Source organism: Lissotriton vulgaris, chromosome 3_1 (genome assembly GCF_964263255.1).
Source record: "Lissotriton vulgaris chromosome 3_1, aLisVul1.2, whole genome shotgun sequence".
Classification (NCBI taxonomy): Eukaryota; Metazoa; Chordata; class Amphibia; order Caudata; family Salamandridae; genus Lissotriton; species Lissotriton vulgaris.
In genome coordinates, this window is record NC_141689.1 from 1,231,523,867 (window position 1) to 1,231,550,522 (window position 26,656).

At 43.1% G+C, this 26,656-nt stretch overlaps 1 protein-coding gene across 2 annotated transcripts in view; it reads right to left on the minus strand.

Moving 5' to 3' along the window:
- The window catches only part of PRKG2 (protein kinase cGMP-dependent 2), an 898,053-nt gene extending 891,581 nt beyond the window's left edge, over positions 1 to 6,472 (minus strand). For both annotated transcript variants that reach the window (XM_086963161.1, XM_086963160.1), the window contains exon 1: positions 5,995 to 6,472. In XM_086963161.1, coding sequence (XP_086819287.1) covers positions 5,995 to 6,467 — 473 coding nt within the window. In that variant the 5' untranslated portion in view covers positions 6,468 to 6,472. The remainder of the gene's footprint in view (positions 1 to 5,994) is intronic.
- Between the last annotated feature and the right edge of the window lie 20,184 nt (positions 6,473 to 26,656).

The following is a 26,656-nucleotide window of genomic DNA, read 5'->3' on the forward strand; positions in this document are numbered from 1 at the left end:
TTTTCAAAATAATTAGTAAACCACCTTTTAACATTTTCCCTAATTGATGTAGCAATGGAATCGGGGTCAGTAAATAACTCCATGTGTGTCAACGGAGGGAGATCGTCTTTACATAAGCCAGCCAAGGAGTATGTAAAACATTATGAAGAGACATACCAGCCCTTATCACTGTTTGCTTGAAACTTGTCTCTGATTTTACCCATATATAAATCCACAAAAGTAAAGGGAGAAGTTAAATTTGATCCACAAAATAAGGCTTCATAGAAAGTTATACTCCGCCTTCTGCAAGACTTCAACTTCTGAGTAGCCTGACAACCCGGCTCCATGTGTGGCCATAGACGAATACTTGGTCTTAGAGATTGTCTTTATTTGCTGTATTGCTTTGTTGTCTTAGTTTTGCTGTAAGTGTAAACATGACCTTAATCCAGCTGGAGAATTAGTGCCTTATGTTTTGTAGTGGGCCCCAGGCAAGAGATAAGTAAAAAGGAACACCCTAGAAAGCAAACATATTCACTTGTCCCACAGCCGTACCATCAATATAGTTGGATCACTTATTTATATATTTATGGGCCCACATATTGCAGTAAATGGTTTTCTTAAATTAATATTCAAGTCCAGATCTTTTATAAACAAGTGAAATCATTTAAAGGACCCTGGAGCCTATTTACAGTCCTGGCCAGTAAGACTGCATCGTTGACATACAGCAGGACAGGTATAGGGAGTTTGCCCAACTGGGCATATCCTTTCTACTTTTCACTAAATTATCCTCCAGGCCATTTATGTACATGGGGAAAAAGAATGGTGCCGAGACACATCCTTGGCAAACCCCCCTTTTAGATTTGATTTGTTCTGTACATACGCCATTTGGGCTATAATATACCCCAGTGACGTAGCAAAGTTTGTGGGAGCCCCCTGCAAAGTGCATAGAAGGGGGCCCCACGCTCTGGACCCAGTCAGGAGCTTGCAGGGTCGTCCATGCACAGTACTGGAGGAGGCCTCCTGGAGCTCGGGGGGCCGCACCATGCCACGGGGGCGGTGGGCACTATAGTTATGCCTCTGATACACCCTCGCTTAGACATCCCTGTGCATCTGCCTCAACAGGGGGAACAACCTTTACACTGCGGAGGGAACCAAGCTATACCTTTCCAATGTGTTTTGAACCACGAAGGCATCTTTACAATGTGTTAATTTACCCCACAAGCTGTTACCACAACTTTCCTTAAGGGAACCGATGTTGCGTTGATGCTATTTACTATATCAAATGCACAGCTCAGGTCCATGAATGCTAGATTTAATGCAAACACCTGACTTTGGTTTATTTCCCATAATAAATATAGGTTTAAATATTGTTCCACCGTCCCTAGGACCTAGCAAATCAATACTGCACCTCTGAGAAGATTACGTTTTGCTCGGCCCGAGTTCTAATCTCGACAACAGACTCTCCATATGATTTTAACTGTTTAAACCAATAAAGATTTTGGCCAGTAACAGCTGGGGCCACACCTAACACATATTTTTCAATATCAGCACAACTGTAGCCTTAGACCATGTTGAAGGGAATGTACACGTAATGGCGACCCTGATCACATTAGTTCGTAAAGGGCCCACAAAGTGATGTTATTTTTGTGGTCATCCTTTGGGACACCACCTGGGCTAAGGTCTTTCCATCCGGGCTAACTTGTACGGCACAACTATCTTCTTGATCTCGATGGGGGCTAAATTTACAGGACCTTGTTTGGCCACTCCATACATTATCGCCACAGTATTTTTATTTTCTGAATGGAACGAGGAGTTGACTTTACTGCAGTGGTCCACCCATGTATCTGATGAAATTAGGCATTCCCTCTTAGAAGGTTGGATCTCATTAAATAAAAGAAGGTGAACTATCTTCCAGAAAACACCACTTTCTTTGGTATGCATCCAAGGCAAATAACAAATTTGGCCTGATTCACAAAGGTAAACTTACACTTTGGTGTAGGTTTACGATTGTTTACTATTCACAAATAGATTCACAGGTAGTATATTTACGAGTGCGGAGCCTGCGTAAAAAAGGTACCTTTTTATTGTAAAAATATCAGAGCTATACAAGGCATTAATTAACATCGTGGGAATGACAATTTAAGGTTTCTGACTAAATTCTCACTAAATCATGGGATTACTGCAGAGGTCTTGCTGGGATCATTTATCCATGCAAGAGTTTTTGTTGAGATTAGTTTGCATGGACCTCGATTCACCAAAATACTTTGGGTTAGATGAAGTGCAATTGCACCATCTGACCCCCATTGGTTGCACACATTTGAAAACTTGATCAATCCATAGCCTTTGAAAACTCTCGGTTTGCTTTCAAGCAGTTAGGTGCAGCAAAGAGTGGAATGAGGAAAAAGGAAATGCTTAACATCAAAACAGTTAAGAATGAAAACTAAACTTTCATGTGCGACTGCCCATTGGGAGCAGAAAGTGGTTTGGGGATATACAGGTTAAACATTTTTTCGCCAATACTCAAAGGTTGAAAATGCCTTTGCACATACTGAAACAAAAGAACAGTCTCAGACAACGTATTTATATATTAAGCTAAGCGATTAGCAGAAGTACACAAAAATGTTTAGCATAGCAGCAGTCTACGACTGACATACCATATGTAACTATGTCTTTTGGTAACTACAAAAAGGACATACTTAAGTAAAGTCGTGCCTACAGCATTGTTTGGTTTATGGATCCTTGCTCTTGATATTATAGACATATTTGATAATCTTTAATGCAAATGTTTTCTTTTCACTGAAGGGGTCAGTGACCTAAACTAAAGGGCCAAAGAGGAGAATAATATAAGATTGCTTGAGATTCAGGCAGAAGAGGTTGACTTGATTTTAAAATGGTTTGGTACTACATGAGGTGTAGCAGATAGGAGTGGTGCCATGTACCCCTGCTATAAGACAATCATTAACTTCCATTTAAAACTGAAGCGTGCTCTGTAGAAGCAATAAGATGATGCACAAATCTATATAAAACATCCAAAAAAATGAAGAAATGGTAATGCTTATTTGCTATGTTAAAACAATTGGTTTAACTGGACACTGGTGGTGAACTAGGCCACCTTTTGAGAGGGAATAGTGCCATACTTTCATTTTAGATTAACTAATTTGTATAAAGGAAGTTGACACTGAACCTTTTCTTATACGCATTATTAGCTTGGTAGCTGTATGAGATACTAATATTTATATCTGCTTTAATTATGTAAATACAATTTCTTTTATTGATAGTAATAAATCCATGTGAAATGTATCCTCTCTGTATGGTTTTAAACAGGGTTGAGACAGTATGATACCTTTGCACGGTACAGGCTGGCAGACCATTTAGCACAATACATAATAATTGCACAAGCGCTGGGCTAGCTCGCGACAAGAAAGTTGCTTTTCTCAGATCAAGCTCATTAGTCAAGGAGACAGCATATGATGGACTCAATGGTTTCTATTACACAGCACTTTATACTAAAGACCTGCCTCTTATAAGCACTATAAATATACCTTTTACCAAATTTACATATTACCAAATCTATTACTAAATGTAATGGTAATCGATTTACTGATCTCGGAAAAAAAGGAGACTAGACCTACATCGCTGGGATTTGAGCTTGTGACCTGCAAAGCATCACAAAAATGAGCAAAGATTAACTCACTGAATTATCTAGGCTCCTGTGTATAGGTAGCTTGATCTAGCAAGTATAGTATGTTCATCTCTAGAAGTTACATTTTCTTCACTCACAGAAAATATCCTACAAAGGAAACATTCTCACTGTTGTTTCATAATCATATGCAACACCACAATGAGCTTATGATGTGGCAGTTGGAGCTGAAGGGCCCAGCCTCCATACACAATTCTGGGCTCATTCAGGTGGGAGGTAAGGCCTTTATTTCATGTTAGGTCATTCAACAGGTGGATCCTGTTAAAGCGCCATTCTCCCATCAGTTGTAATCAATCTGCCAGGCCTCACCAGCACACCAATGCCAACGATCCTTGCTATGTCCCATTCTCACAGCATCACCATTCCGCATTCTACAACATGCCCTCTAAGTCCATACATATCCTAACACATCACTCACTACAGTGGCACTAATCAACATTTAAAATCCCTTTTTCACTAAGATTACAGCAACTAAAATACTTTTCACATCCCTTCGCTGATACATGCCACTCAGCGTGGATTTGCAACTCCAGATCACTGTTCTTCTACAATGTGAACTGGAAATGAAGGGCCTAATTAAGACAATCTTAGACCCTCTTTATGAGTGAACCTGATGAGGTCAGTAACAGAGGTTAATGGCCCCATTGGGACTACAAGATCCACTGGAACAGCGTCTGTCTAACATTTTCACTGGAACACTGCTACTGAAAGCAGGACATAGTGTGTAGGTGAAACTCCAGGAGAAAATGGCAAAACATATGTGGGAATCAGGAATCAGTGATTTCCACATGCTATTAGCAATAAATGTGTAGTCATGAGTTTCCACCCTCTCCCTCTCCCTCTCAGAATTACAAATGCTAGCATTCCCAGGATTCCTGTAGTGTGAATAGGGTGGAAAAGAATATTGAGCTGTTTTATAGTCCACTCATAAGGGGATCCACAGTCAGAGGTTTGCTCCCGTAAGGCAGCATTTACATTCCAGACTATTGTGGAATTCTTCTGGAATTCATTGTGAGTTACATTTTACTCCCTTGTGCATCCATGTACACATTTAACTGTTGCAAGCCTACATTTGAGCATATTGAAACATATTGCGTAAAGCGCATATGTAGTTTGCACTTTGAAATTTTATTTTGTTAATTATTACTTTTGACAGAGTAAATCAACATTTTCTTTCAGGGAAACAAGCTTCCTGCATTGTTTTGTTTTACCAATACTCACAAACATGTGAGTTTGTAGTTGTTGACACGAGTTTGCTGGCACCTGTGCCATGAAACCCCCAAAACTTGCCTATGAGGCGTATCCAGGGGATCTGCGACTGTGTTACAAAATGTAATGAAATTATAATTCATACTTTACAATTAATAACGTATAACAAAATAAATTGCAAATGTGAACACCTTTTCTATATTTGATTGTGAATTAAACTAACTGAATATTTAAATATTTGAGCATTTGCTTGGTGTATACTTTTTTGTGTGTATTGTTTTGAGGTTCAAATCATAGAAATTGCTTAGGCCAGTGAGCCTCAGCTTCCAATAATGTCTTAGTGGATGTCCCCAAATTCCAGTGATGATTAAGTGGGTATCCACATAAGTCTAAAGATTAGAAACTGCTGCTCTAGACCATGTAGTGTGTTCCTTATCTGCTCTTATGTCATTGGTCCTGGTAATAGAACGAGAATAACCAGAAAATATCAAATATTTGCACATTACAAAATGCAGACTAGGCATGGATAACGGGCATTGCTACTTCGTATCGAAGTGTACTCAATTTAGCAATCCCATAACGCCTCCCCTTGTTACTCCTATCCTCAATTATCAAGGAGACCAAATCATATACCTGGACAATCTGTATGCAACATATTTCAGTGGGAGCTCACCTTGAAGCTAAGGTTTGACCACTTTGCATTTTTAAAGTGCAAGCACAGCTATGAGACTGTTCCTTGGGTCAGGCTCAGTTATGGTTCCACCACAAACTAACAGGCCAGTGGATCTTGGTTTTGTATGCTGGACACTTTAATGAGTGCAAGGCCTTCCAGATCAGGAGCAGTTTTAGACTAAGACCTAAGTGCCTGTCAGAGAAGCTGGGGTGTGCTATTTGGGCCCATTTGAGAATTAATTTCGACCTCAAAAAGATTGGATAAGCATGTGAGCAGGAGTCAGAGGTAAAATAACACTTAGCTAAGGGGGCGAAACGTGCTTGTGCAAGCTCAGTGCAAGTCTTACATTAGGGACTAGGGAAACTAACTCAAAATGTATTCTTTGAGCTTCCAAACAGCATTCCTGTTTTTCATTTGTTATAAATATTCTCACCTTGAATCCTTTCTGACCCTTGCTTTTTCAAAGGAAAACTTTGGCTGTTCATGATGCAAGTCATAGGTCCTGGTGGTAGGCTCAGCAGACACCCCGTCTTTCGCGCCACGCCTTTTGCCGCCACGAAAGAACTCAGAAATGGTTTGGTTGATCTTGAGTGCTGTCTTGAATGGGGAGGGTTGCAGGTGGGTCCCGCTTTGTGTCTGTATTACATCTTGCAACTTGCTCAGCTCTGTGCACTTGTTTTGAAGCTTCTCCGCAATCTCCGCCATCACCTTTTTTTGCCTCTCCAACTGATCCTCCTGATCTCTGAATATGTGCTCTTTCTTTCTCAGCTCTTCGTCCCTTTTCTTGAGCTCTTTTTCAAGTTCCTGGACCTTGCTTCTCAGGGCCTCTGCTGTCGCTCCACCATTTGCTGAGCTCGCAGGGGGGCTTTCTGGCTGCCTCTCTGTCTTCACCGAACCATTTCCCATTCTCTTCTGGCACCCTAGACAAAAGGAAAGATTTGGCATTATTGCTTGCTTGGAACAAAGAAAAAAAAGGTCAACACTGTGACAAATGTCAGAGACCATGTTGCAAAATACTGGAAACTTGTTGATCGGTCTCAACTAATCTACTGGGAGCTAATGGTGATATTTGGACTTTGATTCCTTAACCTTGCAGGGCTGAGACTTGTGCTTTTAACGAAAACAAAAGCAGGGCACACAGTCAAAGGCAATGTGGACCCTTGAGGCAACCTGTTTTAGGGCTGTAAGAGCTGTTGTATAATCACACAAGGTATTCATGAAAGGACCAACTATCTGTGTCTGCTGGTTGGAAGAGCCAGTGCTTAATTTGTGCCATTGGTTGCAGGTGATGGCCACTGACATGTGTTTCAGAGCCTGGACTAATTTCTCATCAGAAAATTGAGAGAACATAGGAAAACAGTGACAACGGGATAAAGGGATGAAAAGAATCCCTGAGAGTGAGAGAAAGAGCCAGGAAGAGTAAAGTGGTAGACGAAAGGGGCGTCATATGGAATGTAGATTATATGTAGCAACCCTGGAATTTGACAGTGCCAATGACACTTTCCCAAGAAAAACTTGGGCTCCTGCACAATGCTTTACAAATCTAGCACTGAGCGGAACAATCCTGTGGAAGGTGTTACAAGCTTCCAATTCTGTAGATCGGCTCCTGCAGGAGCAACATATTCATCCTAAACCTCTACACATATTAGCATCAGGTAAGTGCCAAAGAGACCTGGAGGCAATGCTGAATGTCTCATTATTTCAGGCTTACAAACCCTGCTGTACAGTTCAATGCAGATACTTCATATCTGAAATTATGAGCGATCTCTACTAAGACGAAACCCTAGCTCGACACCTAATAATTCCCAGAGGGCACATTTCTAGAGGCTTCCGCGACGAGCATTGAGAAAATCCTTTCACAAGATGAGTGAGATTTCTTGTTCTTCTGAAGAAAAGATCCCATGGGTCTCATTTAGACCCTGGCAACTATGCGTCAACGTGCTCAAAGTATACTTGTTCCCGTGTTAGCAAGAGAGTTAAGAGCCAATTGTGCTCACCCACTGTTCTGCACTTGTATATACCTTTAGCTTTAAGTGGGTGGTAAGTGTGCTCCGGCTAAGGTAAAAACTATGAGAATAACATGAGCAAAAGGAACATAATCTCCTATGCGTTATTCCCCATTCGTTAGGCAAGACTATTAATCTGGTGCAAAACTTCGGATGACACGTGGCACAAGTGTAAGGAATTAATTGCAAAACTCCCCACACTTTTTTACACCAGGGTATACTATATGAGTACATGCCATTGTTTGTCTTTCTCACTGTGCAAAGGCAACACACATAGCTGCCACTTAACAGTGTGCTGATTTATCCCAAACCCCATACACTACTATGATCCCCAAAATAACCCTTTCTTGACTCTTTTCTACTCCTCCTTGTATCACCTGACACCTATTTCTACTATACCTAACCTTTCTAAACTCTTCCCTTTTACTCCTCCCCTCCAAAACTCATTTTTACTCATCCAAAAGCCTCCTCCTACTGCTTAGACCTAAAAACAAAAAAATGTTTCACTCTTTTATCCCTCCACTATCCTTTTCAATCAAAATTAACAGACTAACAAGTTCACTTCTCAAATTCCATATTTAACTATACTAATTCACCACTAATCCTTTATGGGCTTCCGGAGTAGGGTGCTTCAACACCCCATCAGGGGTAACAAGCGCTATATAAATACAAACCTTTTTTCCTCCTCTATCCTTCTGCTATAATTCCAAATCCAAACAACTGACTAACCTATCCACCATTTAAAATATACTTGCATGTTTCACTATACTAATTCAACACTAATCTTCCATGGGTCCCGGAGTAGCGTGCTACTCGCCGAAAAAGCGATTTGACGCCTCGTCAGGGGTAGTAAGTGCTATATAAATACAATTACAATACAATAAAGCAGCAGTATTTCCTATAAAATGGCAGCTCTACACCTGAACGGACTATTGTCCTACAACGGAAATTAGATTTTTTTGCTTACAAATAAGGGAGCCTCTTTACATCAAAATATTTTAGAAGCTTGACTTTTGAATTCAAATCTAATGGGATAGTTGGATTCTACAAGGGAAAGATGGATTCAGGCAGCAATAAAAAATAATGTTTTTCCTGAACTAAAACTCAAAACCTAGATAGAATAAAAATATAAATACAGTATTGCACATAAATTAAGCATATTTTGAATCACATGAAATGCACAGAAAATGCTGTTCCATGCACTATGACTGAAAATGTTTGCTTTTGTTTTTTTTCTCATAGAAATGATTATAACATTAAAACTCACAGGTTTGAGCGACTGCAGCAGTCTATGCTGACCCTTCTAGCATGCTATCTAGTAGAAATGCTGAAGATGAGTCACTGTGTGACATCCGGACTGAGGTCAGACTCAAACTCTCCTTAGGAGGGGCCTCTTGATAAAATATAACTCAGCTGAGGCCAGCCGTTACCACACATATAGTTAGCGCTCGTAACTTGGCCCTTAGTGTCTTCCCTCTATCTCTTGGTATGCTGACTTACTGGAATATCACTTGAAAGAACGTGTTTGCCCAGGTCTGCAAAGTAATTAGAATGACAGCTTCGGGACCGAGAGTCCCTGGGAATTAATGTGTTTATAAAAACAAATTATAGGGAAACAGTATGTGCTGTGATTGATGAAACATGCTTGATAGCTGTTAAGGGTTCTCTTGCTAAACAGGCAAGCTCAGAACATGTTGTTTGGGGCTTGCATATGCCCTTATTACAGTAGACTCGACCCCGGCAAGGTGGAATGCTGAGTGATCTGGCACAGAGGGATTACAGAAAGTAATTCCTTTCCACCAAGTCACAGCCTAACACAGGCCCTTTAGGCCCGTGTTATTATTACAGTACTGGAGTACTGCTGCCCTTCACACTTCCTGGTGGAAACACGTTGGAGGGAGGTCCCCTGAGGGGGTTGGTCCCAGCCACACAAGCAGCAATGCTGTAAACTTTCATAAGTGGGAGCTTTCTCTGGTTCACTGAAGACTTTGGTGGATCCTGCTACATCACTTCATGAACATCTGGGACCTATCACACATAGGGCGCACTGTCCCAGGATGCGCTACGGCGCACCTTAAAACAGGTGCAACAGGCGCACACAAGTAAAGTTCAGCCTATCACATTGAATTCATTCCCCTAGGGAAGCCGAGAAATTGTGCTGCCCTGGAGGCAAGTGAAAAACAGAGTAGCTTTGAAACAGCCGCTCCAGGTTTCGCTGTGCAGGTGGCAACCCGCCTGCACTTTCAAAGGGGATTAGAGATCCCTTTGCAGGTGGATGCACTGAGTGACTGCACCTGCCTGCTTCGGGATGACTGGGGGTCCATAGGACCTATTGAACACGGGGGTGCAGTTCCTAAGGGGTTGATGGAAGGGGAAAGGGAAAAGACCATACTTTTGTCATGTTGCCCTCACACACCCCGAGAGGTGTCATGCTTCATCATTGGGCCTTGCTCCTCGTCGGGTTGGCGCTGAAATGCTCGACCGGCTGACCTTTTCCGTGGCTCCTTGTCGGAGATCTTTTTTAGAAGCCATTGGGTGCGTGCGGGTGTGGGGGCAGTGGGAGGTTATGTGCACATGTGAAGTGATTTAAAATAGGTCAGGGTTATTCCTAATCTCAATAAGTTTAATGGTAAAGGTAGTTCCTGCCTAAATAAAATAAACTGGACGCCCTATGGGAATGTGATGTTCCTAACAGGGGGTCTCTAAAGTAGGGTCGACATGTTTCGTGCCTAATTGTTCCAAAGGAATCGGTTGGCACTTCATCAGGACCTATGTGAAATATTAGTGCACAGGGAACACCCTCTGGTGATAGTGCTGGCACTATATGTGCGCCAGCGCTATCTGTTACAGAAAGCGCTGCCCAGGCATCTGCGGCCCTTTCTGTAATACCAAAGTGCAGCGGGTGCACAAAGGGGGCGTACATGCCCTATTGCCCCGGGGCACTCTTCCTAACCATGCCCCTGGAGTCCTGACCCACACTGATGTGGTCACCTCAAACTCTCCTGCCCTGATGATGACCACTTATTGCCCTGAGGTTAAAACGCAGTTCACTACAGGCGCTATATAGACTCACATTTCTGACCCATTTTCTAAAAATCATTCAAGGAGTAATGAGTCATATGTTTTCTTTTTTTCTGATGTACCCTTCACTTCTGTATTCACATTGGCACCCTTACATGTGTTGAGCACTTTTTCCTCACGTAATTGCTGCTGATATTACTCGCTAAACATAGCGGATAAATTACATTACTTGCATTTTGCTGTGGTTAGGTCTCAAATTCAATGGACAGGTCATTAAATGTTAAAGTTGTAAACATTTTATGATTAATGTATCAGCAGCTGCATCCACAAACTCATCTAATTGCTTTTTTGCAAACGAGTCTACAGTGAACCACTGTTCTTTGTTATTATCTATTGCCCAGGTTTCTCGTCTAGCGGATTGGTAAATCCTATTTCCTTCATAGGAAGTCAAGAATAATGTCATAGGTTATGCAGACTGTTGAATATAAGTTACTACTATATAAAGCATCACGATCTCCGGAGACCCAACATGTCTATATCAGGACCTCTAGATGCAGCCAACTGATAGTTACCGTTAGCAGTTTGGGAGAGTGATGGTGAATGTTGGAGCTGGGAAGAACTGTGGCACACCCGTGTTCAACAATTTTATTTTATTTTTTTGTCCTCATGCATGCCGTTGGGAGTGCTCTAGATAGGATTCCTCCACACCCTCCAAACAGGCAAATTCGATATCCGCCATTGTATAGTGCCTATGGAGGGGAAGCAGAGTTCTCCTAGAGATAAGACAGTATCCTTGTCCCACTCCCGTTCACAACACCTGGGAGACCGTATGTTCCTGAGGAGGACCGGACCGACAGTCCCCTGGCATTATCATCGGACCGATTTTACTTCTCCCTCCAGGTCACTAAAGCCGCCCAGATCTTACAAATACTAGCCATACATGCCATATCTGATTGACTGCTCAGAATAATCTGCTTTAGGCAGTCCGCAAAGGAAGGAGGGATTTCAGATTTCCAAGTTCTACAAATTTCCCATCTAGCGATAATTATTCCGTAGAACACAAATCTCGCAGCTGGAGCGTTCATACAATAATCCGACATAAGACCCCAAAAAATTAACCTTGGGCTAACTTCAATCCGCTGGAGCAACACATCCTCAATAAAACCACATATCTCGGTCTGATGGAGCGAGGTACAGAAGATTTTGTCTGTACCCCATTCAAATCAATCACCCCCGATAACAAAGTAATATAATAATTTTGATTGCTGTGTATTAATAAAATCACACACATTCCATGTGGAAAATGCTTTGCACTAACAGGTTTGATTAACATATTAATTAATGATGTGAAACGCATGTTTAATCTATTTTGAGCATTTAAGTGGTATAATAATGCATGTCTGTGTACATTGTGCATTGCATGCTGCTTTTCTGCTTCATTTTAATGGCTCACAGTGTGATGCTTTTCTGCTAGGTAACAATTTTAAAGGATAAATATTAGCACTGGTGGTTGGGAGGACAGAAAACGCTTATATTCTGTGTATTTACATTTTCTTTTTCTGTTTATCGTAGTTTTGGTTGGTTGCCAATTCCAAAATGGCTTCGCTTTTCCCGGTTCTGCGCAGTAGAAAAGCTTACATCATTTTGCTGAAAGAAAATTGTCCATGCTCTGTCTTCACTGAGAACATTTTGCAACTTCAGCTGACTATATTCGAGGCCATTTGATATGAACTCTGGTGAGTGGCTGTGGGCCAAAATGCTAACCACGAGAACAGCTGAATGTCCGCCAGGGATAAAAGCCAGGTGCCTTCAAAAAATGATCACGTGGAAACAGCTGAATCACTAAAAATTAACATTTAAAAAGGCCTGATGAGGAACAAGAACTGTCTAACGTGTATTTATCAGTTTGTCAAACAAAGTTGGTCACGGACATCCTGGAAGTTAAGAAATGCATGGACAGTCAAATTTGTATCTGTCAGCTTTTTAATCAGGAAGATATTCATGGACATCCTGAAAGTTAAAAAATACATTGTCGATTAACGAACATCCTGAGAGCTAATAATTGCAATGTCTGACCAATCATAGAAAGGAAAACGGCAAGACTTGAAACATTTGAGGGTAGAGAGCCAGCAAATACAGTATAAATATCAGAGCAAAATTGGGGTTTAATGTCACAGAAACTGTTTGCAGAGATGCTGTTTGCACTGCAGCTGTTTGCAGAGATGTTGGGAGCCTGAATTTATGCCAAAAGGCTCACTGACAACCCCTGTAGGTTGGAGATTCGTAACGGGAGACTAGGCCTGGGAAAAGACTGTGTCCGAGGAGGTCTGGGTTAGTAAGTATAGCTTTGAGGTTAAGTGCTGGGTAGGAAGGTTTTAGTGTAGAAATCTTTAGAATTAAATGCATGTTTTAACTATGGTTTCTCTGATCTTATTCATGAAGAATTTCTCTATCAGTTACATGACCAAGAATTGATTCATCTTTTTATTACAGAGAATAATGGAATTAATGTGAACCTGAATTTTCTCTTGATGACTTTATTAACCGTTTTCTTGATTTATTTCCTGAATAAATAGCAATGCTAGTGAGAATTAATAATGACAATAAATGCTAATTTTCTTTTATGCACATTAATTACATAAAATCTTTTAAATGATTTCAGGTGTTTGTGATTCTTTTAGAGTCAATTACTTATGCAAATCAATGTATTGTTGTAGTGAGGTTAAGCTGGTCTTGACAATCACCATCAACTTGCTCAACTAATTGGTCCATCGACCTAATTGGTGGGGTACATTGATGCATAGATTGGTTTAGTAGGATTATTGAGGCAAACAAATGTTAGTGTTAAAATCTGTGCTTAATAGGTATCCTGTCATAGGAGAGAATTCACTCACCCCATTGTATATATATATTTGCAAGGGGCAAAGGTAAAGGTGTGTGTGACTAGGTGTGTTGTACTTCAGTGTTATGGGCCCCACCGGAGTGACCTGGACCCTGGGTTGGTGATATTTCTGGGTGAGCGCGGCATCAGGTCCAGAAGAGCTTGATTCTGGGACAATCCATAAACATGTGCAAGTCATCTGCGGCTGGGTACTTACATCTTGGGCAGTTATAAACCCTACCAGTTACTTTAGACAATTTCCCAGGAGTCCAGTAAACTTTGTAGGCAGAATAAAGATGATTCCTCCCGAGTGTGGCTGGTTTCACCACTGCCTGCAACATAATAAAAGAGTCACACCAGAGTTTCCACATTCCCTCCACCTCCCCATCAAAAACACTGCCCCAGAGTTTCCCAACCTCCAGTTCCACGCCATCCCCAGCTTCCAAAAGGGTCCAGTACCAGAATGAGACGTTGCGTTTCCATGTACCCATTCTGGAAACTGACTCGAGTATCGGACTTGCATCACCATTGTCCCACGACTGCGTGGCCCACCATGCGGATAACTGGTAGAACTTGAATCTTGTCAATGTGCCGCAGGTCATACTTGAGATTGACTCCCAGCTAATCAGTTGTGAATCCTTCCAAAGATCTCCCCAAAATCTGATACCGGCAAGTCTAAGTGGTTGGCAAAGTTGATGCGGAAGGCATTCGGGGGTGCCGGGGAGCCCCAATTGGGGCCTGTGCAGTATAATACGGAATTTTCAGAACTCTTCTGATATGCATCCAATTATTTAGTGCTGCTCGCAGGGTCTTAAGTCTGACCTTCTTATAAAACTTTGGATCACCAAATTTGTAGAGAAAGAAGGCCTGTCCCAGCGGAATATCATGTACCATGGCCTGAAATAGTAGACCAAGAGAGCAAGAATCCATTTTATTAGCCAGGATTCTAAAATTCTTAAAATGGAAAGCATGGCAATAAGAAAGTAGGTCGGGGAAGGCAAGTCCCCCCAGCTTTAAACCTGTCCTAAGCTTTTTCCAGACAATTCTCTGGGTTTTTGTGGCCCATATAAAAGACCGAATTTTGCCTTGAAGTATAGCGATGCCTTTAGTGCTAAAGGATAGAGGGATTGAATTAAACAAAAAAGTTAATTTGGGCAAAATTATCATTTTGAAAAGGTTGACCCTCCCGTAGATGTTCAAAGGGAGATTCGGCCAGCGTAGCAAAAGGCTGCCAACCTCTTTAGATAGCTTCTTCCAGCTAACTTTTGATGTATCTACCAGCTTCTGCACCCGGTGTATCCCAAGGTATCTCATTTGACAAGTCGCCCCCTGCATTGTAGTCACACAGTTCCATCCCATTATTTCAGTTATTTCTTTATTGATTTTATAGCCCGAGAATTTACCACATTTCTCGGCCAATTTGAACAACCTGGGTATGGCCTCTGCGGAATTAGAGGGATTAGAGGTATACATAAGGAGGTCGTCGGCATAGAGAGCAAACTTGAGCTCCAGATCTCCGATTTTAAAAGGTCTAATGAGGGAATCCGCTCTAAGGGAGCATACGAAAGGTTCAATATATAGATTAAATAATAACGGTGACAAAGGGCACCCCTGCCTAGTGCCTCTTGAGATACTGAACCATTCTGTCAGGGCACCGTTAACTAAAACCTTTGCTCTAGGTTTAAAGTAAAGGGATTTGACAGCCTCTATGAAATTTGCAGGAAAACCACATTTTTGCAAAGTCTCCCAAAGATAAAACCAATTCACCTGGTCAAACGCCTTAGTGGCATCTATTGCAACTATAGTGAAAGGCAGTTTTTTTAATCTATTGCAACATCTACTTCCCCTTTGACTTAAAAGGTGAGCTTGTTTAGCTGTCTTCCAGGTATAAAGCCCCTCTGGTCTGGATGTACAATGCTCTTAATAATTTTCGCCATCCTTGCAGCCAATACCCCGGCATAGATCTTATGATCTTATGATCCGAATTTAACAGTGAAATCAGTCTGTATGCATCGATTTTCTGTGGGTCCCTATTCTGTTTAAGGATCAAGGACACAGTTGCTTCAGACCATGACAGTGGGGTACATTCTCTCTGCAAGTATTTTTTACTAAACAGGGTTCTTAAAACCGGTACAACTTTGTCTAATAGCCCAAGATAGACCCCTATTGGGAGCCCATCCGGGTCGGCTGCTTTACCCCTACTCGTTTTTTTAAGTTGTTCCCTAATTTCACACTCTGAGATACTGGTGCGCAAGAACAGCCTATCAGCTTCAGACAACTGAGGGAGATCCCTTGAATGTTCAACAATGAGAGGATGAGAGGATCAGGAGTTAATGCATTTATGGCTATTTGGTAGTTATCTGAATCACAGTACCCTGTCCCATCACCTGCAGTACTCTGAGTAGCAAGGTGAGCGGGACAGGTGAATAGTTTGCCCACTGGCTAGTCGCATAGGAGGATGTCTTCCTCCAGCAACGGTCACTGGTTGCACCACCTGTTTATTTCTACTTTGTCATCATCATGAAGGAGTCAGATTGAAGTACACCTCTGAAACATCAGTGACACCCCTGCACTTAATCTATAGCACGCCCTCATCACATGGGCAGTAGCATCTGCTTCGAAAGCACATCTCACGAAGGTGTACGATGGTGACAGTGCATTGAGTATTTATGCTGGTATAGGCATGAAGATATATCACTTATGGGAAGCTGGTACAAACCTGATGCCATCACAAATAGTATGGGCTAAGTGATGGCAAGGATGTTTAATCAGTGGTGTGGCACACAGGAAGGTAGCTACCTGCAACATAGTCACCCTACCCATTGATCAGTTAGTGGTATAAACCCACATGACAAATGTGTACTGATTACACTACAAAAATATGGTGGGGTCTGTAAACATTACATGTATTTTCCCAGCGTCCACAAGTGCTTCAACAGCTGAGCTGACAATTCCTGGCAAAACTCTACTTTTGTACTATTGTACTGTTGACTTCACCTAGGTTTCTTTAAGTATTAGAGGTGCACAGTAGATGGATCCTCCACTGGTTTCTTTCACTTCAAATATTGTCATGGCTACTGTTCGTATATGTAAAAGTAACATTTATTCACCTATGGAGTGAGTTGTGAGTAACATTATCTCTGAGTTTAGCCCATATGTTGCCTTCCCTGTTCTATGGAACTGCATAAGCATTTCTCAAAAATTCTCTCATAGTCCTGACACCACCTACTCAAGATATTCAAATCTTTATTGTGACAAGCAACTGTGAGTGCTTTCTACTCAATAACAGCACTTTTGCTAGAGTGGGGGAAATTGCACAGTTGTAAACATCTTCCTGAACATTACACAAAAATAATTGAAATGCCCAAAATGTGCATCAGGTATCTTGCATGGAAATGTAACACAAGGGCATGCCTCGCTGATAAATGTCACGCATTATCAATGCTTAACTTGAGCCAGTGGGTTCCAGTGCTCCGCACCGGCACTTATTTGTCAACACCGGTACATATGACAGTCTAACACATAGGGGGGTCATTAGGATGGCGGGCGGACTTTGTCTGCCCGCCACCCTATTGGAAAACGGGACCGCCCTCCATAAGGGCGGGGGTCCCGTGGGGGCAATTGAGGATGCGCCCGGGCGCATCCTGCATTCCTGGCATTGTGGCGGGCGGTGCACTCGGCACCGCCCGCCACAATGCCAGGAAGGCATGTCGTGCATGGAACTGCTGGGGGGGGTACCATAGGTACCCCCCATGTGCAATGTCAAACACTGCATGCCTTTCCAAGGCGCCTGCATAGTAATGTGGATGGTGGTGTCTAACAGACACCGCCACCATATTAAACCCTTTTCCGGCTAAGGTCACCGAGAAAATCGTCAACAAACAGCTGACCCGCTACCTCGAAGACAACAACATCCTGGACCCATCCAAGTCCGGTTTCCGCAGCAACCACAGCACCAAAACCACCCTCATCGCCGCCACATATGACATCAGGACCCTGCTAGACAACGGAGAAACAGCAGCCCTCATCCTCCTGGACCGATCAGCCGCCTTCGACATGGTCTCCCACCACACCCTACGCACACGCCTACACAACGCGGGAATCCGAGGGAAGACCTGGACTGGACCACACCCTTCCTCTCCGGCAGAACTCAGAGCGTCCGCCTCCCCCCCTTCCACTCCAAGACCACGAGATCATCTGCGGCGTACCCCAGGGCTTGTCCCTTAGCCCGACGCTGTTCAATATCTACATGGCACACGTCGCCCGTCAACACAACCTCAACATCATCTCCAACGCCGATGACACCCAGCTGATCATCTTCCTCACCATAGACCCCCACAGAGTCAAAACCAACCGCCGCGAAGGAATGAAGGCCGTCGCCGAGTGGATGAGGAACAGCCGACTGAAGCTGAACTCGGACAAAACGAAGGTCCTCATCCTTGGGTCCACCCCTTCGGCCTGGGACTACTCCTTGTGGCCGACCACACTGGGAACTGCTCCGACACCCACAGACCTTGCACGCAACCTAGGTGTCATCCTTGATTACACCCTCACCATGACTAAACAGGTCAACACCGTCTCCTTCTCCTGCTTCAACATCCTCCGAATGCTACTTAGGATTTTCAAGTGGATCCCCACTGAAACAAGAAGAACAGTCACCTAGGCCCTCGTCACCAGCAGGCTGGACTATGGTTACGCCCTCTACGCAGGAGCATCGGCCAAGCTCCTGAGACGGCTGCAACGCATCCAGAACACCTCAGCACGTCTGATCCTCGAAATCCCCCGCCGCAGTCACATCACTCCCCACCTGGGAGACCTACACTGTCTCCCCATCAACAAGAGGATAACCTTCAAGCTCCTCATCCACTCACACAAAGCCCTCCACTACACCGTCCCAGCGTACCTCAACAGACGACTCCGCTTCTTCACCCTCACCCGCAAGCTCCGCTCTGCCGACCATGCCCTCGCCGCTGTCCCCCGCTTCCGAAGAACGACAGCTGGAGGCAGATCCTTCTCCCACCTTGCCGCCAAGACCTGAAACACCCTCCCCACCAACCTACGGCAGACCCAAGACCTACTGGCCTTCAGAAAACTACTCAAGACCTGGCTCTTCAATCAGTAGCAGCACCCCCCCTCCCAGCGCCTTGAGACCCTCACGGGTATGTAGTGCGCTCTACAAGTGTCCTGATTGATTGATTTCTGCCCGGTCAACGTGTTGCCTGGGCGGAAAAGCGGCGGACGGTCTTTCCGTCCACCGCTGTCCCCCCGCCATAGTAATATGGCGGGGGGAATTGGGTGGCGGGCGGGGTCGGATCACGGGCGGATCGCCACCGCCATGCAGGCGGTGGCAATCCGCTCGTGATCCTAATGGGCCCCATTGTGTCTAATTTAGAAATGAGTACAACAGATGTTTTTTAATAATTATACATGAAAAATGACTAATACCTGCCACCTAAAAGATTCTTACAGCTTTGGGGGCCTGGTATAGTCTGACTTGTCGCACTTTTAGGAGTGTGATGGTTAATAGTTTTGCTTTGGCAGCGCTAGCAGGGGCAATGGGTGGTGCCAGCTTTATTGGCCTCCTTACGAGGGCCCGGCACATATTTTATCACAAATTAAGCACTGTGCATGATACAGTCAGGAGAGTAGTTTGATGAGAAAATGTTTCTCTACTATGGTTTTCTGATCGCCCCACATCATTTTCTACTCGCACTAGCATCCCATGTGCACAAATTACACAAAATGCCATGTCCACATTTTGGAGAAAAAAATTAAATAAATCCCGAAGTTCGTTTAACACGATGTAAGCAAATCTCATGTGAATTTGCCTGTGTTATGAAAATTTTGTTCAAGCCAAGTTTAAATTCTTTTTGATTAAATGCACCATCGGACGTTGAGGTTTTACATTTCTTATGAATGCCTTGCTAACTCTTGGTATCCTTGTACTACAATCTCCTTACTTCTATATGCTGCTCCAGGCAGTACCAAACGTGCAGAAATGGAGTAGATCCTTACAAAGCACTAAGACAACACTTTTGAATGAAATCAATGATAAAGTATAGCATTCTTAACCTACTAAGGGCATCTTCACACTATTTCTTTAAAGACAGAGGTAAGTTTAGTTGGTAAGCAGTCAGGTTTTAAGTTTTTTTTCTCCAAAATTACAAGTTTTCAGATACTGAGTAAATAGCCTGAGAAGAGTATTCCAATTTAGAGTAGCCAGAAAAGTGAACGAATGACCACCATTTATGGCCTTCATCATTTTATGAACTTGGAGGAAGTTGGAAGATACACAGCCAGCTTAGAGGTCTGAGAGAAATATACTTCCCTATAAGAAATTAAAGATACGACAGGCCTCTGTTATACAGGGCCTTGTAACACAAATAGGAGGCCTTAAAGATTGGACTTTTAGTCAAAGGTAGTCAATCTAGTGAAATTACATAATGGGAAAAGGTGGCTCGAAAAAGAAGATAAAGAATGAAAACACCTGAGCATTTTGAACTATTTTGCCCGGCACAGCAAATAGGCCAGTTTAAAAAACAAGATGCAGATAATTTTATAACCTATCCTGGAACAAATTACCAATTGCATTACCTTTCTGCATTAATAAATTGGGGGGGAAAAAATTGCCTAAGAGGAGCAGATGAAACAGCAAGAAACTGCAATATTCGTCATTTGTCTAGAAAATGACAGAAACTCATTGAAAGGTTGCGAGCCGATGGTTGCCAAGGTTGCGAGCCGATGAATTAGATACAGAACCTTATTCTATATTCTACCAGAGAAATGACCAAAGTGAAGGAGAGCCTCCAAAAATAAATAGCTTGGTTCTATCAACGTTGAGATTCAGTGAATTTAGCTTCATCCAGGCAGCCACAAAATCAACACTGACTCTAAAACTGAATTTGACTAATTCCCTATTTCGAAGGGATACAATTTCTTGGATATGTGCAACAATAGACATAAGGGAGAACCCAAAAGACTTGATAAGAATGACAAGAGGAGTGGCATAAGGTTAAACAAAGGAAGGTGAAGTGATGAGTTTTGCACACAGCAAAGTGTGAAGGGAATATCGAACTTGCGGCACATGGACACTCTGAACTCTGTCGGAAATAGAGTATTGTACCTATACCAGAGTCCACTTAAACCTGTTTCAGGTCCAATAATAGCCATTATTTTCCTTAATAAAACTTTTGTTTTTGTACCTTCAGCGCACTGGCCACATAACTTTGGAAATTCTTGCTTAATGGTAATGGTATAATAGATGAACTTCTATCAGAACATTGGAATGTTGAGACCTCAATTGAAGGCGATGAAGTGGCTTAAGGCCAAAAATGCTCCATCATTTCAAAGCTTGCCTTTCTGTTTCTCCCTGTCTATTTTTAACATTCTATCCTATGTGGGTGGAATGTTTTAATAGCATTATAGACCTTCTGCCTTAGTCAATAACAATTATTGAGGTCTTGTCCCCCATAATAGACCAAAACTGTATTTACCCTCAGAGGCAGGCTGTAATGCTTTGTTAGATGATTGCAACAAACGGGGCCAGCCCTCTCTCCCAAACCTGGGGCCAATAAATAATATGTAAGCAACAATGGTTCAGAGAATATTTAAAATAAGGAAAAACAATTATAACCCATAACAACCTGATAAATGGAATGGCAATTTTTCAAAAGACAGAATAATACAGTACCCACAATCATTTGTCAAAAGAGAAGTTTGTTAATAAAAGACAAAATACACAAAAAATATTAAACAAGAATAAAATAGTGCTCACAAAGTTACACAAATGTATACAATTAAGAAAATGCAAACTTAGGTGTAAACAAAAAACAATGGCAAAGCAAAAGAGAATGAAAATAGGTTTGCCAAATGACAAAAACAAAACACAACATATGCTGCCTCTTGATTTTGCCAGAGGAAGGCATCTACGGCTTTTCAACCTCATTGCTTAGGTCGTCATCAGGGCAACATTAAACATTGAGAGAAACCATCAGTTTTCAATCAAGACATCATGTCTCAGGAAATGAATTATTGAAGGTCTCACAAAAAAGCTTCAATCCAGCTGCAATTGACAAGAGACAAATCCAACATAACTTGGCGTGAGGAAGACCAAACTGAAAATATATCAGTGACCTCCCAACAAACAGTCCCTTTTGATCCTTAACGTAATGCCCGCTTCTCTCGTCGCTGTAGCGCCTTATACACCTTCAATATTAAATTGAAGGTTAAAATAAAATTAGCATAATTATTCCCACTTCTCCATGTCAATAAGCAAGTTTCAAGCTTCATGTCAGGTCTTCTTTCGGATTTTATTGGAGGCAGCTACCCAGTACACTTCCTCAACGTTTAACTGGAGTCAATAATCAAATTCCTGACTCCAATAAAACCTTGAGGAAGTCCCAGGATTAGGGCTTAAAATATGCTTCTTGGCATAGAGAGGTGGTGATGCAAACAATTTGGAAATGTGCTTTACCACATACCTACACATATAAATGGTGCCTGCACCTTAGCACAGATGAAAAATGAAACATTTGTCAAAATGAACAGATTCAGTAGTAGAAATTCTTTATGTTGATTTCTGAAAAGCAGACACATTTCTGAACTCAAGTAGGGGGCATTTGTGCATATTGGTGAAGGATTTCCCATGTAGACTGATTGTTGAAATAAAAACAAATAATGAATATAAGTGGGAACAAAGAGAAAGAAGAAAAAAGGTTTTCAATTATATCTTTTTAAACTGAATGTCATCCACAAAAGTAATATATCGTTTTGTCAAACAGACTTGCAGAGATGCAAAGTGCTTGTACGTTGATATCAAGAGGCAACAACAGTCAGGACATACAATGAGTTGTCACAGTGTACCAATCAGCATCAGTTCATATTGAAAATTCTAGTAAGTAGACATTTGGGAAGAACAAAATAGTTTTGTTTTTTTATGTACCACGGAATTTGAGGTTAGGTGTTTGTGGATCACTTGTACAACTCTGAATTTTGAAATACCTACAATTAAAGGTGATTTTGATTTAGTGTTTTGGAGACATTAACTTACAATAGGAAGTAAATATATAAAACAAATGCCCTTTAACTCTTTGTCTCCCTGGACCACGAGTTTGGGATGGGAGAAGGTACAGGCATCTGCAGACAGACGCACTCCTGAATGTCCCGTTTAGGCAAATGCTAGGTGAAAAGATCACTGAATACCTGGGGAGCAATTGCGGCTTGCAGACAGATGCACTCTTGGATGTCCTGATTAGGCAAACGCTAGGTGAAAAGATCACTGAATACCTGTGGGGCAATTGGGGCTCGACGTCCAGTAGGGGTACTAAATGAGAAGCACTAAAGGCAGTCATTCGAGGGAAATGTCTAGGGAAATTGTGCGGCCTGCACCAGCAATTTGCAGAATGAGTTAGGGGACCTGGAGACTAAGCTAGTGGAGGCCCATAGCGGGAGTGCGAGGGATCGGAATCGGGATGAATCAGTGGTTGTGATTACGAATGCATTTGGGAGACACACAGGATAGACTGGACATGTTTCACAGCAGGAATATTGACAACAGTTCCACTGGGAGGGGAACAAGGCTGGTAGGTTATTGGCATGCTTGTACAGAACCCTGTCCCCCATCAAACCCCTTATTAATGATACTTATGGGGATCATTTACAGGGTCTCTATGGTAAGGGGAGGCAGTGGATGCCACAACAATGGCTGGATATCTGGACGGTACAGACCTGCCTGTATTTTCACCCTCATTGCGAGAAGAATTGGAGGCAGAGATCTCCCAGAAGGTTGTTAGAGAAGTGATGGATCACATGAATAGACAGAAGTCGCCTGTAGAATTCTACAATGGTATGCGGCGCAGCTGGCAGTCCACTTCTTGAGGTACTCTGTGAGGCATGGGAGAGTGGAACACTGGAGAGCGGAACACTGGACCCCATCTTGAGGGAGTGAAGTGTATGGTCCCTAAACCTGGAGGGGGTTTGATGTACCTGTCTTCCTATAGGTTCCTCACCATGCTCAGCGTGGGCACCAATGTATTGTGTAAGGTTCTGGTGAAAAAATTGACTGGCGTGGTGGGAATGCTAGTGCAAGAAGACCAGTGTTGTATTATTTAGGGTTGGGCAGAACTCACAGAGTTCTGTTCCGCAGATTCCGCTGAGTTATCTAAAACCATGTGAGATTCCATGGAACTCCGCTTGTGGTAGAATGCAGACCAATCCTACCAGAATATTCTAGCTGTACACTCTTCTACACAAACGTCATTCTTGTGACTATTACTCTGAAAAAGTTATAGTTCTGGCCACGATATTCTATAGGTCACTGGCTGAAAATTGTCAATCTAAGCATACTTCGATAGGATCTAATGTTTTCTGTCATATTTCTTGTTTTTAATCCTAGCACATGGTAGCCAGAATAAAATAATGCGGTAATCCCTGTAGCTAGTTTTAACATCACTTCACTCTCTGCACTGCACCTCTTACTACGCCAAGTCAGCTCACATTGGGTTTTTAGTAATAACCCTTTTCACGAAAACATCCCTGAGCTCCTCCCTTGCAGTGAGCAGATGACTAGACTTCATGATGCAAGGAGGATTTGCGATGATGAAGCATGCCACCTCTGGTGGGTGAGAGAAACCGTCCTTTAACACCTTAAGAGCGTCGAACCTTCATCGCCCAGTGCTGAACGTTCGACGAACGAATGCTGCCCCGTCGGCCAACGGTTGTGCGCAGCACTGGCAAGGTAGTGCTCGCGACGACCGTTGGCCGACGGCAGCACTTAAGATGTTAAAGGGACGCCTTCTTCATAGCCAGCATTTCTTGTCACCCAGGATATTCTTTACAGAGCCATGGGTTCTTGTGTTTTGTGTTACTGAAATCGGGAAGTGCACCCTCGCTGGTCTTTAAACCTCCTCTGGCTCTCCTTGCCTGTACATGACATTTTCTTCAGGCAGGTAGGCTTAGTGTTAGAAAAGATGTCGGGTGTGACACACATCACTGTAGTTGAGGCGCAATTGACACTTAATTAGGCAGGGAGGGAGGATCTGTTCAAGCCTGGAGTGCTGGGGTTGGCTTTGGTCCCACAGCAAGTGCATATTATCAGGAGGTCAGCATGGAGAGTGGCTGCCGCCGTTGTGGCCTACTCCCCTCCAAGAATTAAAGTGAGGAAGAGTGATGAGGTGACACGAGTGGCAAAGTGCGTGGGAGTGGTGCAGGTCTCCATTGTGGCATGGCCTATTATGGATGGTGCTGCAGCTGAGATTGTGCATGCAGAAAAGAGCTAAGGCAGTGAGGTGGAGCAATGGTGGCAGCACCGATTATGAGGAGACTGGGCTAAACACTTGGGAAAGGCAGTATAATGCTTGTAAAAAGTGCATGTGGCTTCACCTGTTCTGCCAGCTTGGGTAACAGGGAGTTTATTTGTGCCACAGGGGGCAGGTGGTTTAGCCACCAGCTGTGTGTGTGGAGACAGAACTGCAGTGAGAGTAGGAGGCCGCCAGGTGGCACATAGTGGGCCCGATTCACAGAATGAACTTAAGACTAAATCCTAAACTTACTACAATTTGGTATTCACAGAATGCACTTACTACCATCTGGTATTCACAGAAAGCACCTACTACTTTCGGGATTCATAGAATGAACTTACTACTTTCAGGATTCACAGAATTAACTTACTACTTTTGGGATTCACAGAATAGACTTACGACTACTAACTTTACGTCCGCCGCCGGGCCGTAATTTCCGCCACCGGGCCGGTTTTTACGGCACTTTGGCGGACTTTACGGCAAATTATCGAATACTCCGATTACGGGCCGTAAATTACGATTGCGTGCCGTAAATTATGATTACGGGACGTAAATTATGATTACAGGCCGTTGGTCATGTTAGCCAAGGGGAAACACCTGGCCAAGGTCCACCCATCCCCCAGCATGGATCAGCTGACATACAGCAGCCAATCCCAGCCAACAGCTCCATTTTGCCATGGTGTATGCTGCCACTGCCTACCATCCCCCACCACGCTCCAGCTGAAGCTAATTAACACTAATTGACCAGTACCACAAAACACATAAAAGCAGCACACAGTGAAGGAACAGGTTTGGCCACAGAGAGACTGTTATTACAATGCTTCCAGTGCCAGAGAACATGGAGATAAATTCACAGCAGAGGAGACCTCCATGCTAGTGGAATACATAGTAAGGCACCACAATCGCCTATATGGGCTACCACCATATTGCACCAGTGGGGCACAGAAGCAAGAACTATGGCAGCAGATAGCCACTGCTGTCCCAGCCCTGGGGGTGGAGAGGCAAACTATTCAGGACATTATAAAAAAAAGTGGCAGGACGAAAAGCAGAGGGTCAAGGAAAAATATTCCCGGATAGAACTGCGCAGAATCCTCCCTGCTGCATGCCCTGGACCCCGCATCCAGCTCGCCCCACTGGAGGTGGATATCCTGACAACAATATACCCCCACATGGTCCATGGGCTGCCTGTCAGTGACGTCCGCCACGTGGTACCAGGTAAGTGGAATGAAAAGAAAATGTGCATGAAGAGATTGTCTGTGTTACACTGTTATAGTGATCATGGAAATTGTCCTAAGTGCATATAAATATATGGTTAGTCAGAGACTCATGTGTCACCCACTACGTAGCACCACAAGTCCCAGAATCCTTTGCATCAGAAAAGGCCAATACCCCCCACCCAATTAAAAACATGTGCACAGTACTGATGCTATACATACACAACCCAGCTAATTCAATAAATGTACATATTGACAGAAAATGTGCAAGGACAAATGGAAATTTAAAATTAAGTTAAATAAATAAATTAGCTAAAGACAAACATTAGCAGGGAAGTGCCAGTACCAATGTGACATGTGACCAATTCAACCCTTGCGCAAACACTGATGTGTCGTGTACTTAAGGTGGTGCACTGTGGTGCAGGGATAGATAGATGTGCGTTGAATTTGATGGTATCTAGGGGGGGCTTTGCTGAAGTTGTGTCGCAAGAGCGTTGCAACTCCAACAATATCCATGCACTGCCCATACCTAACGTGCTGTGCCACTCCTTATGTCTGCCTCGTAAGGTTGCGTTGCAGCAGCCTCTGATAAGTGATACTGTGAAATCATGCAGATCAGTGTTTCCCAAACTGTGCTCCGCGGACCCCCAGGGGTCCGTAACACATTTCCAGGGGA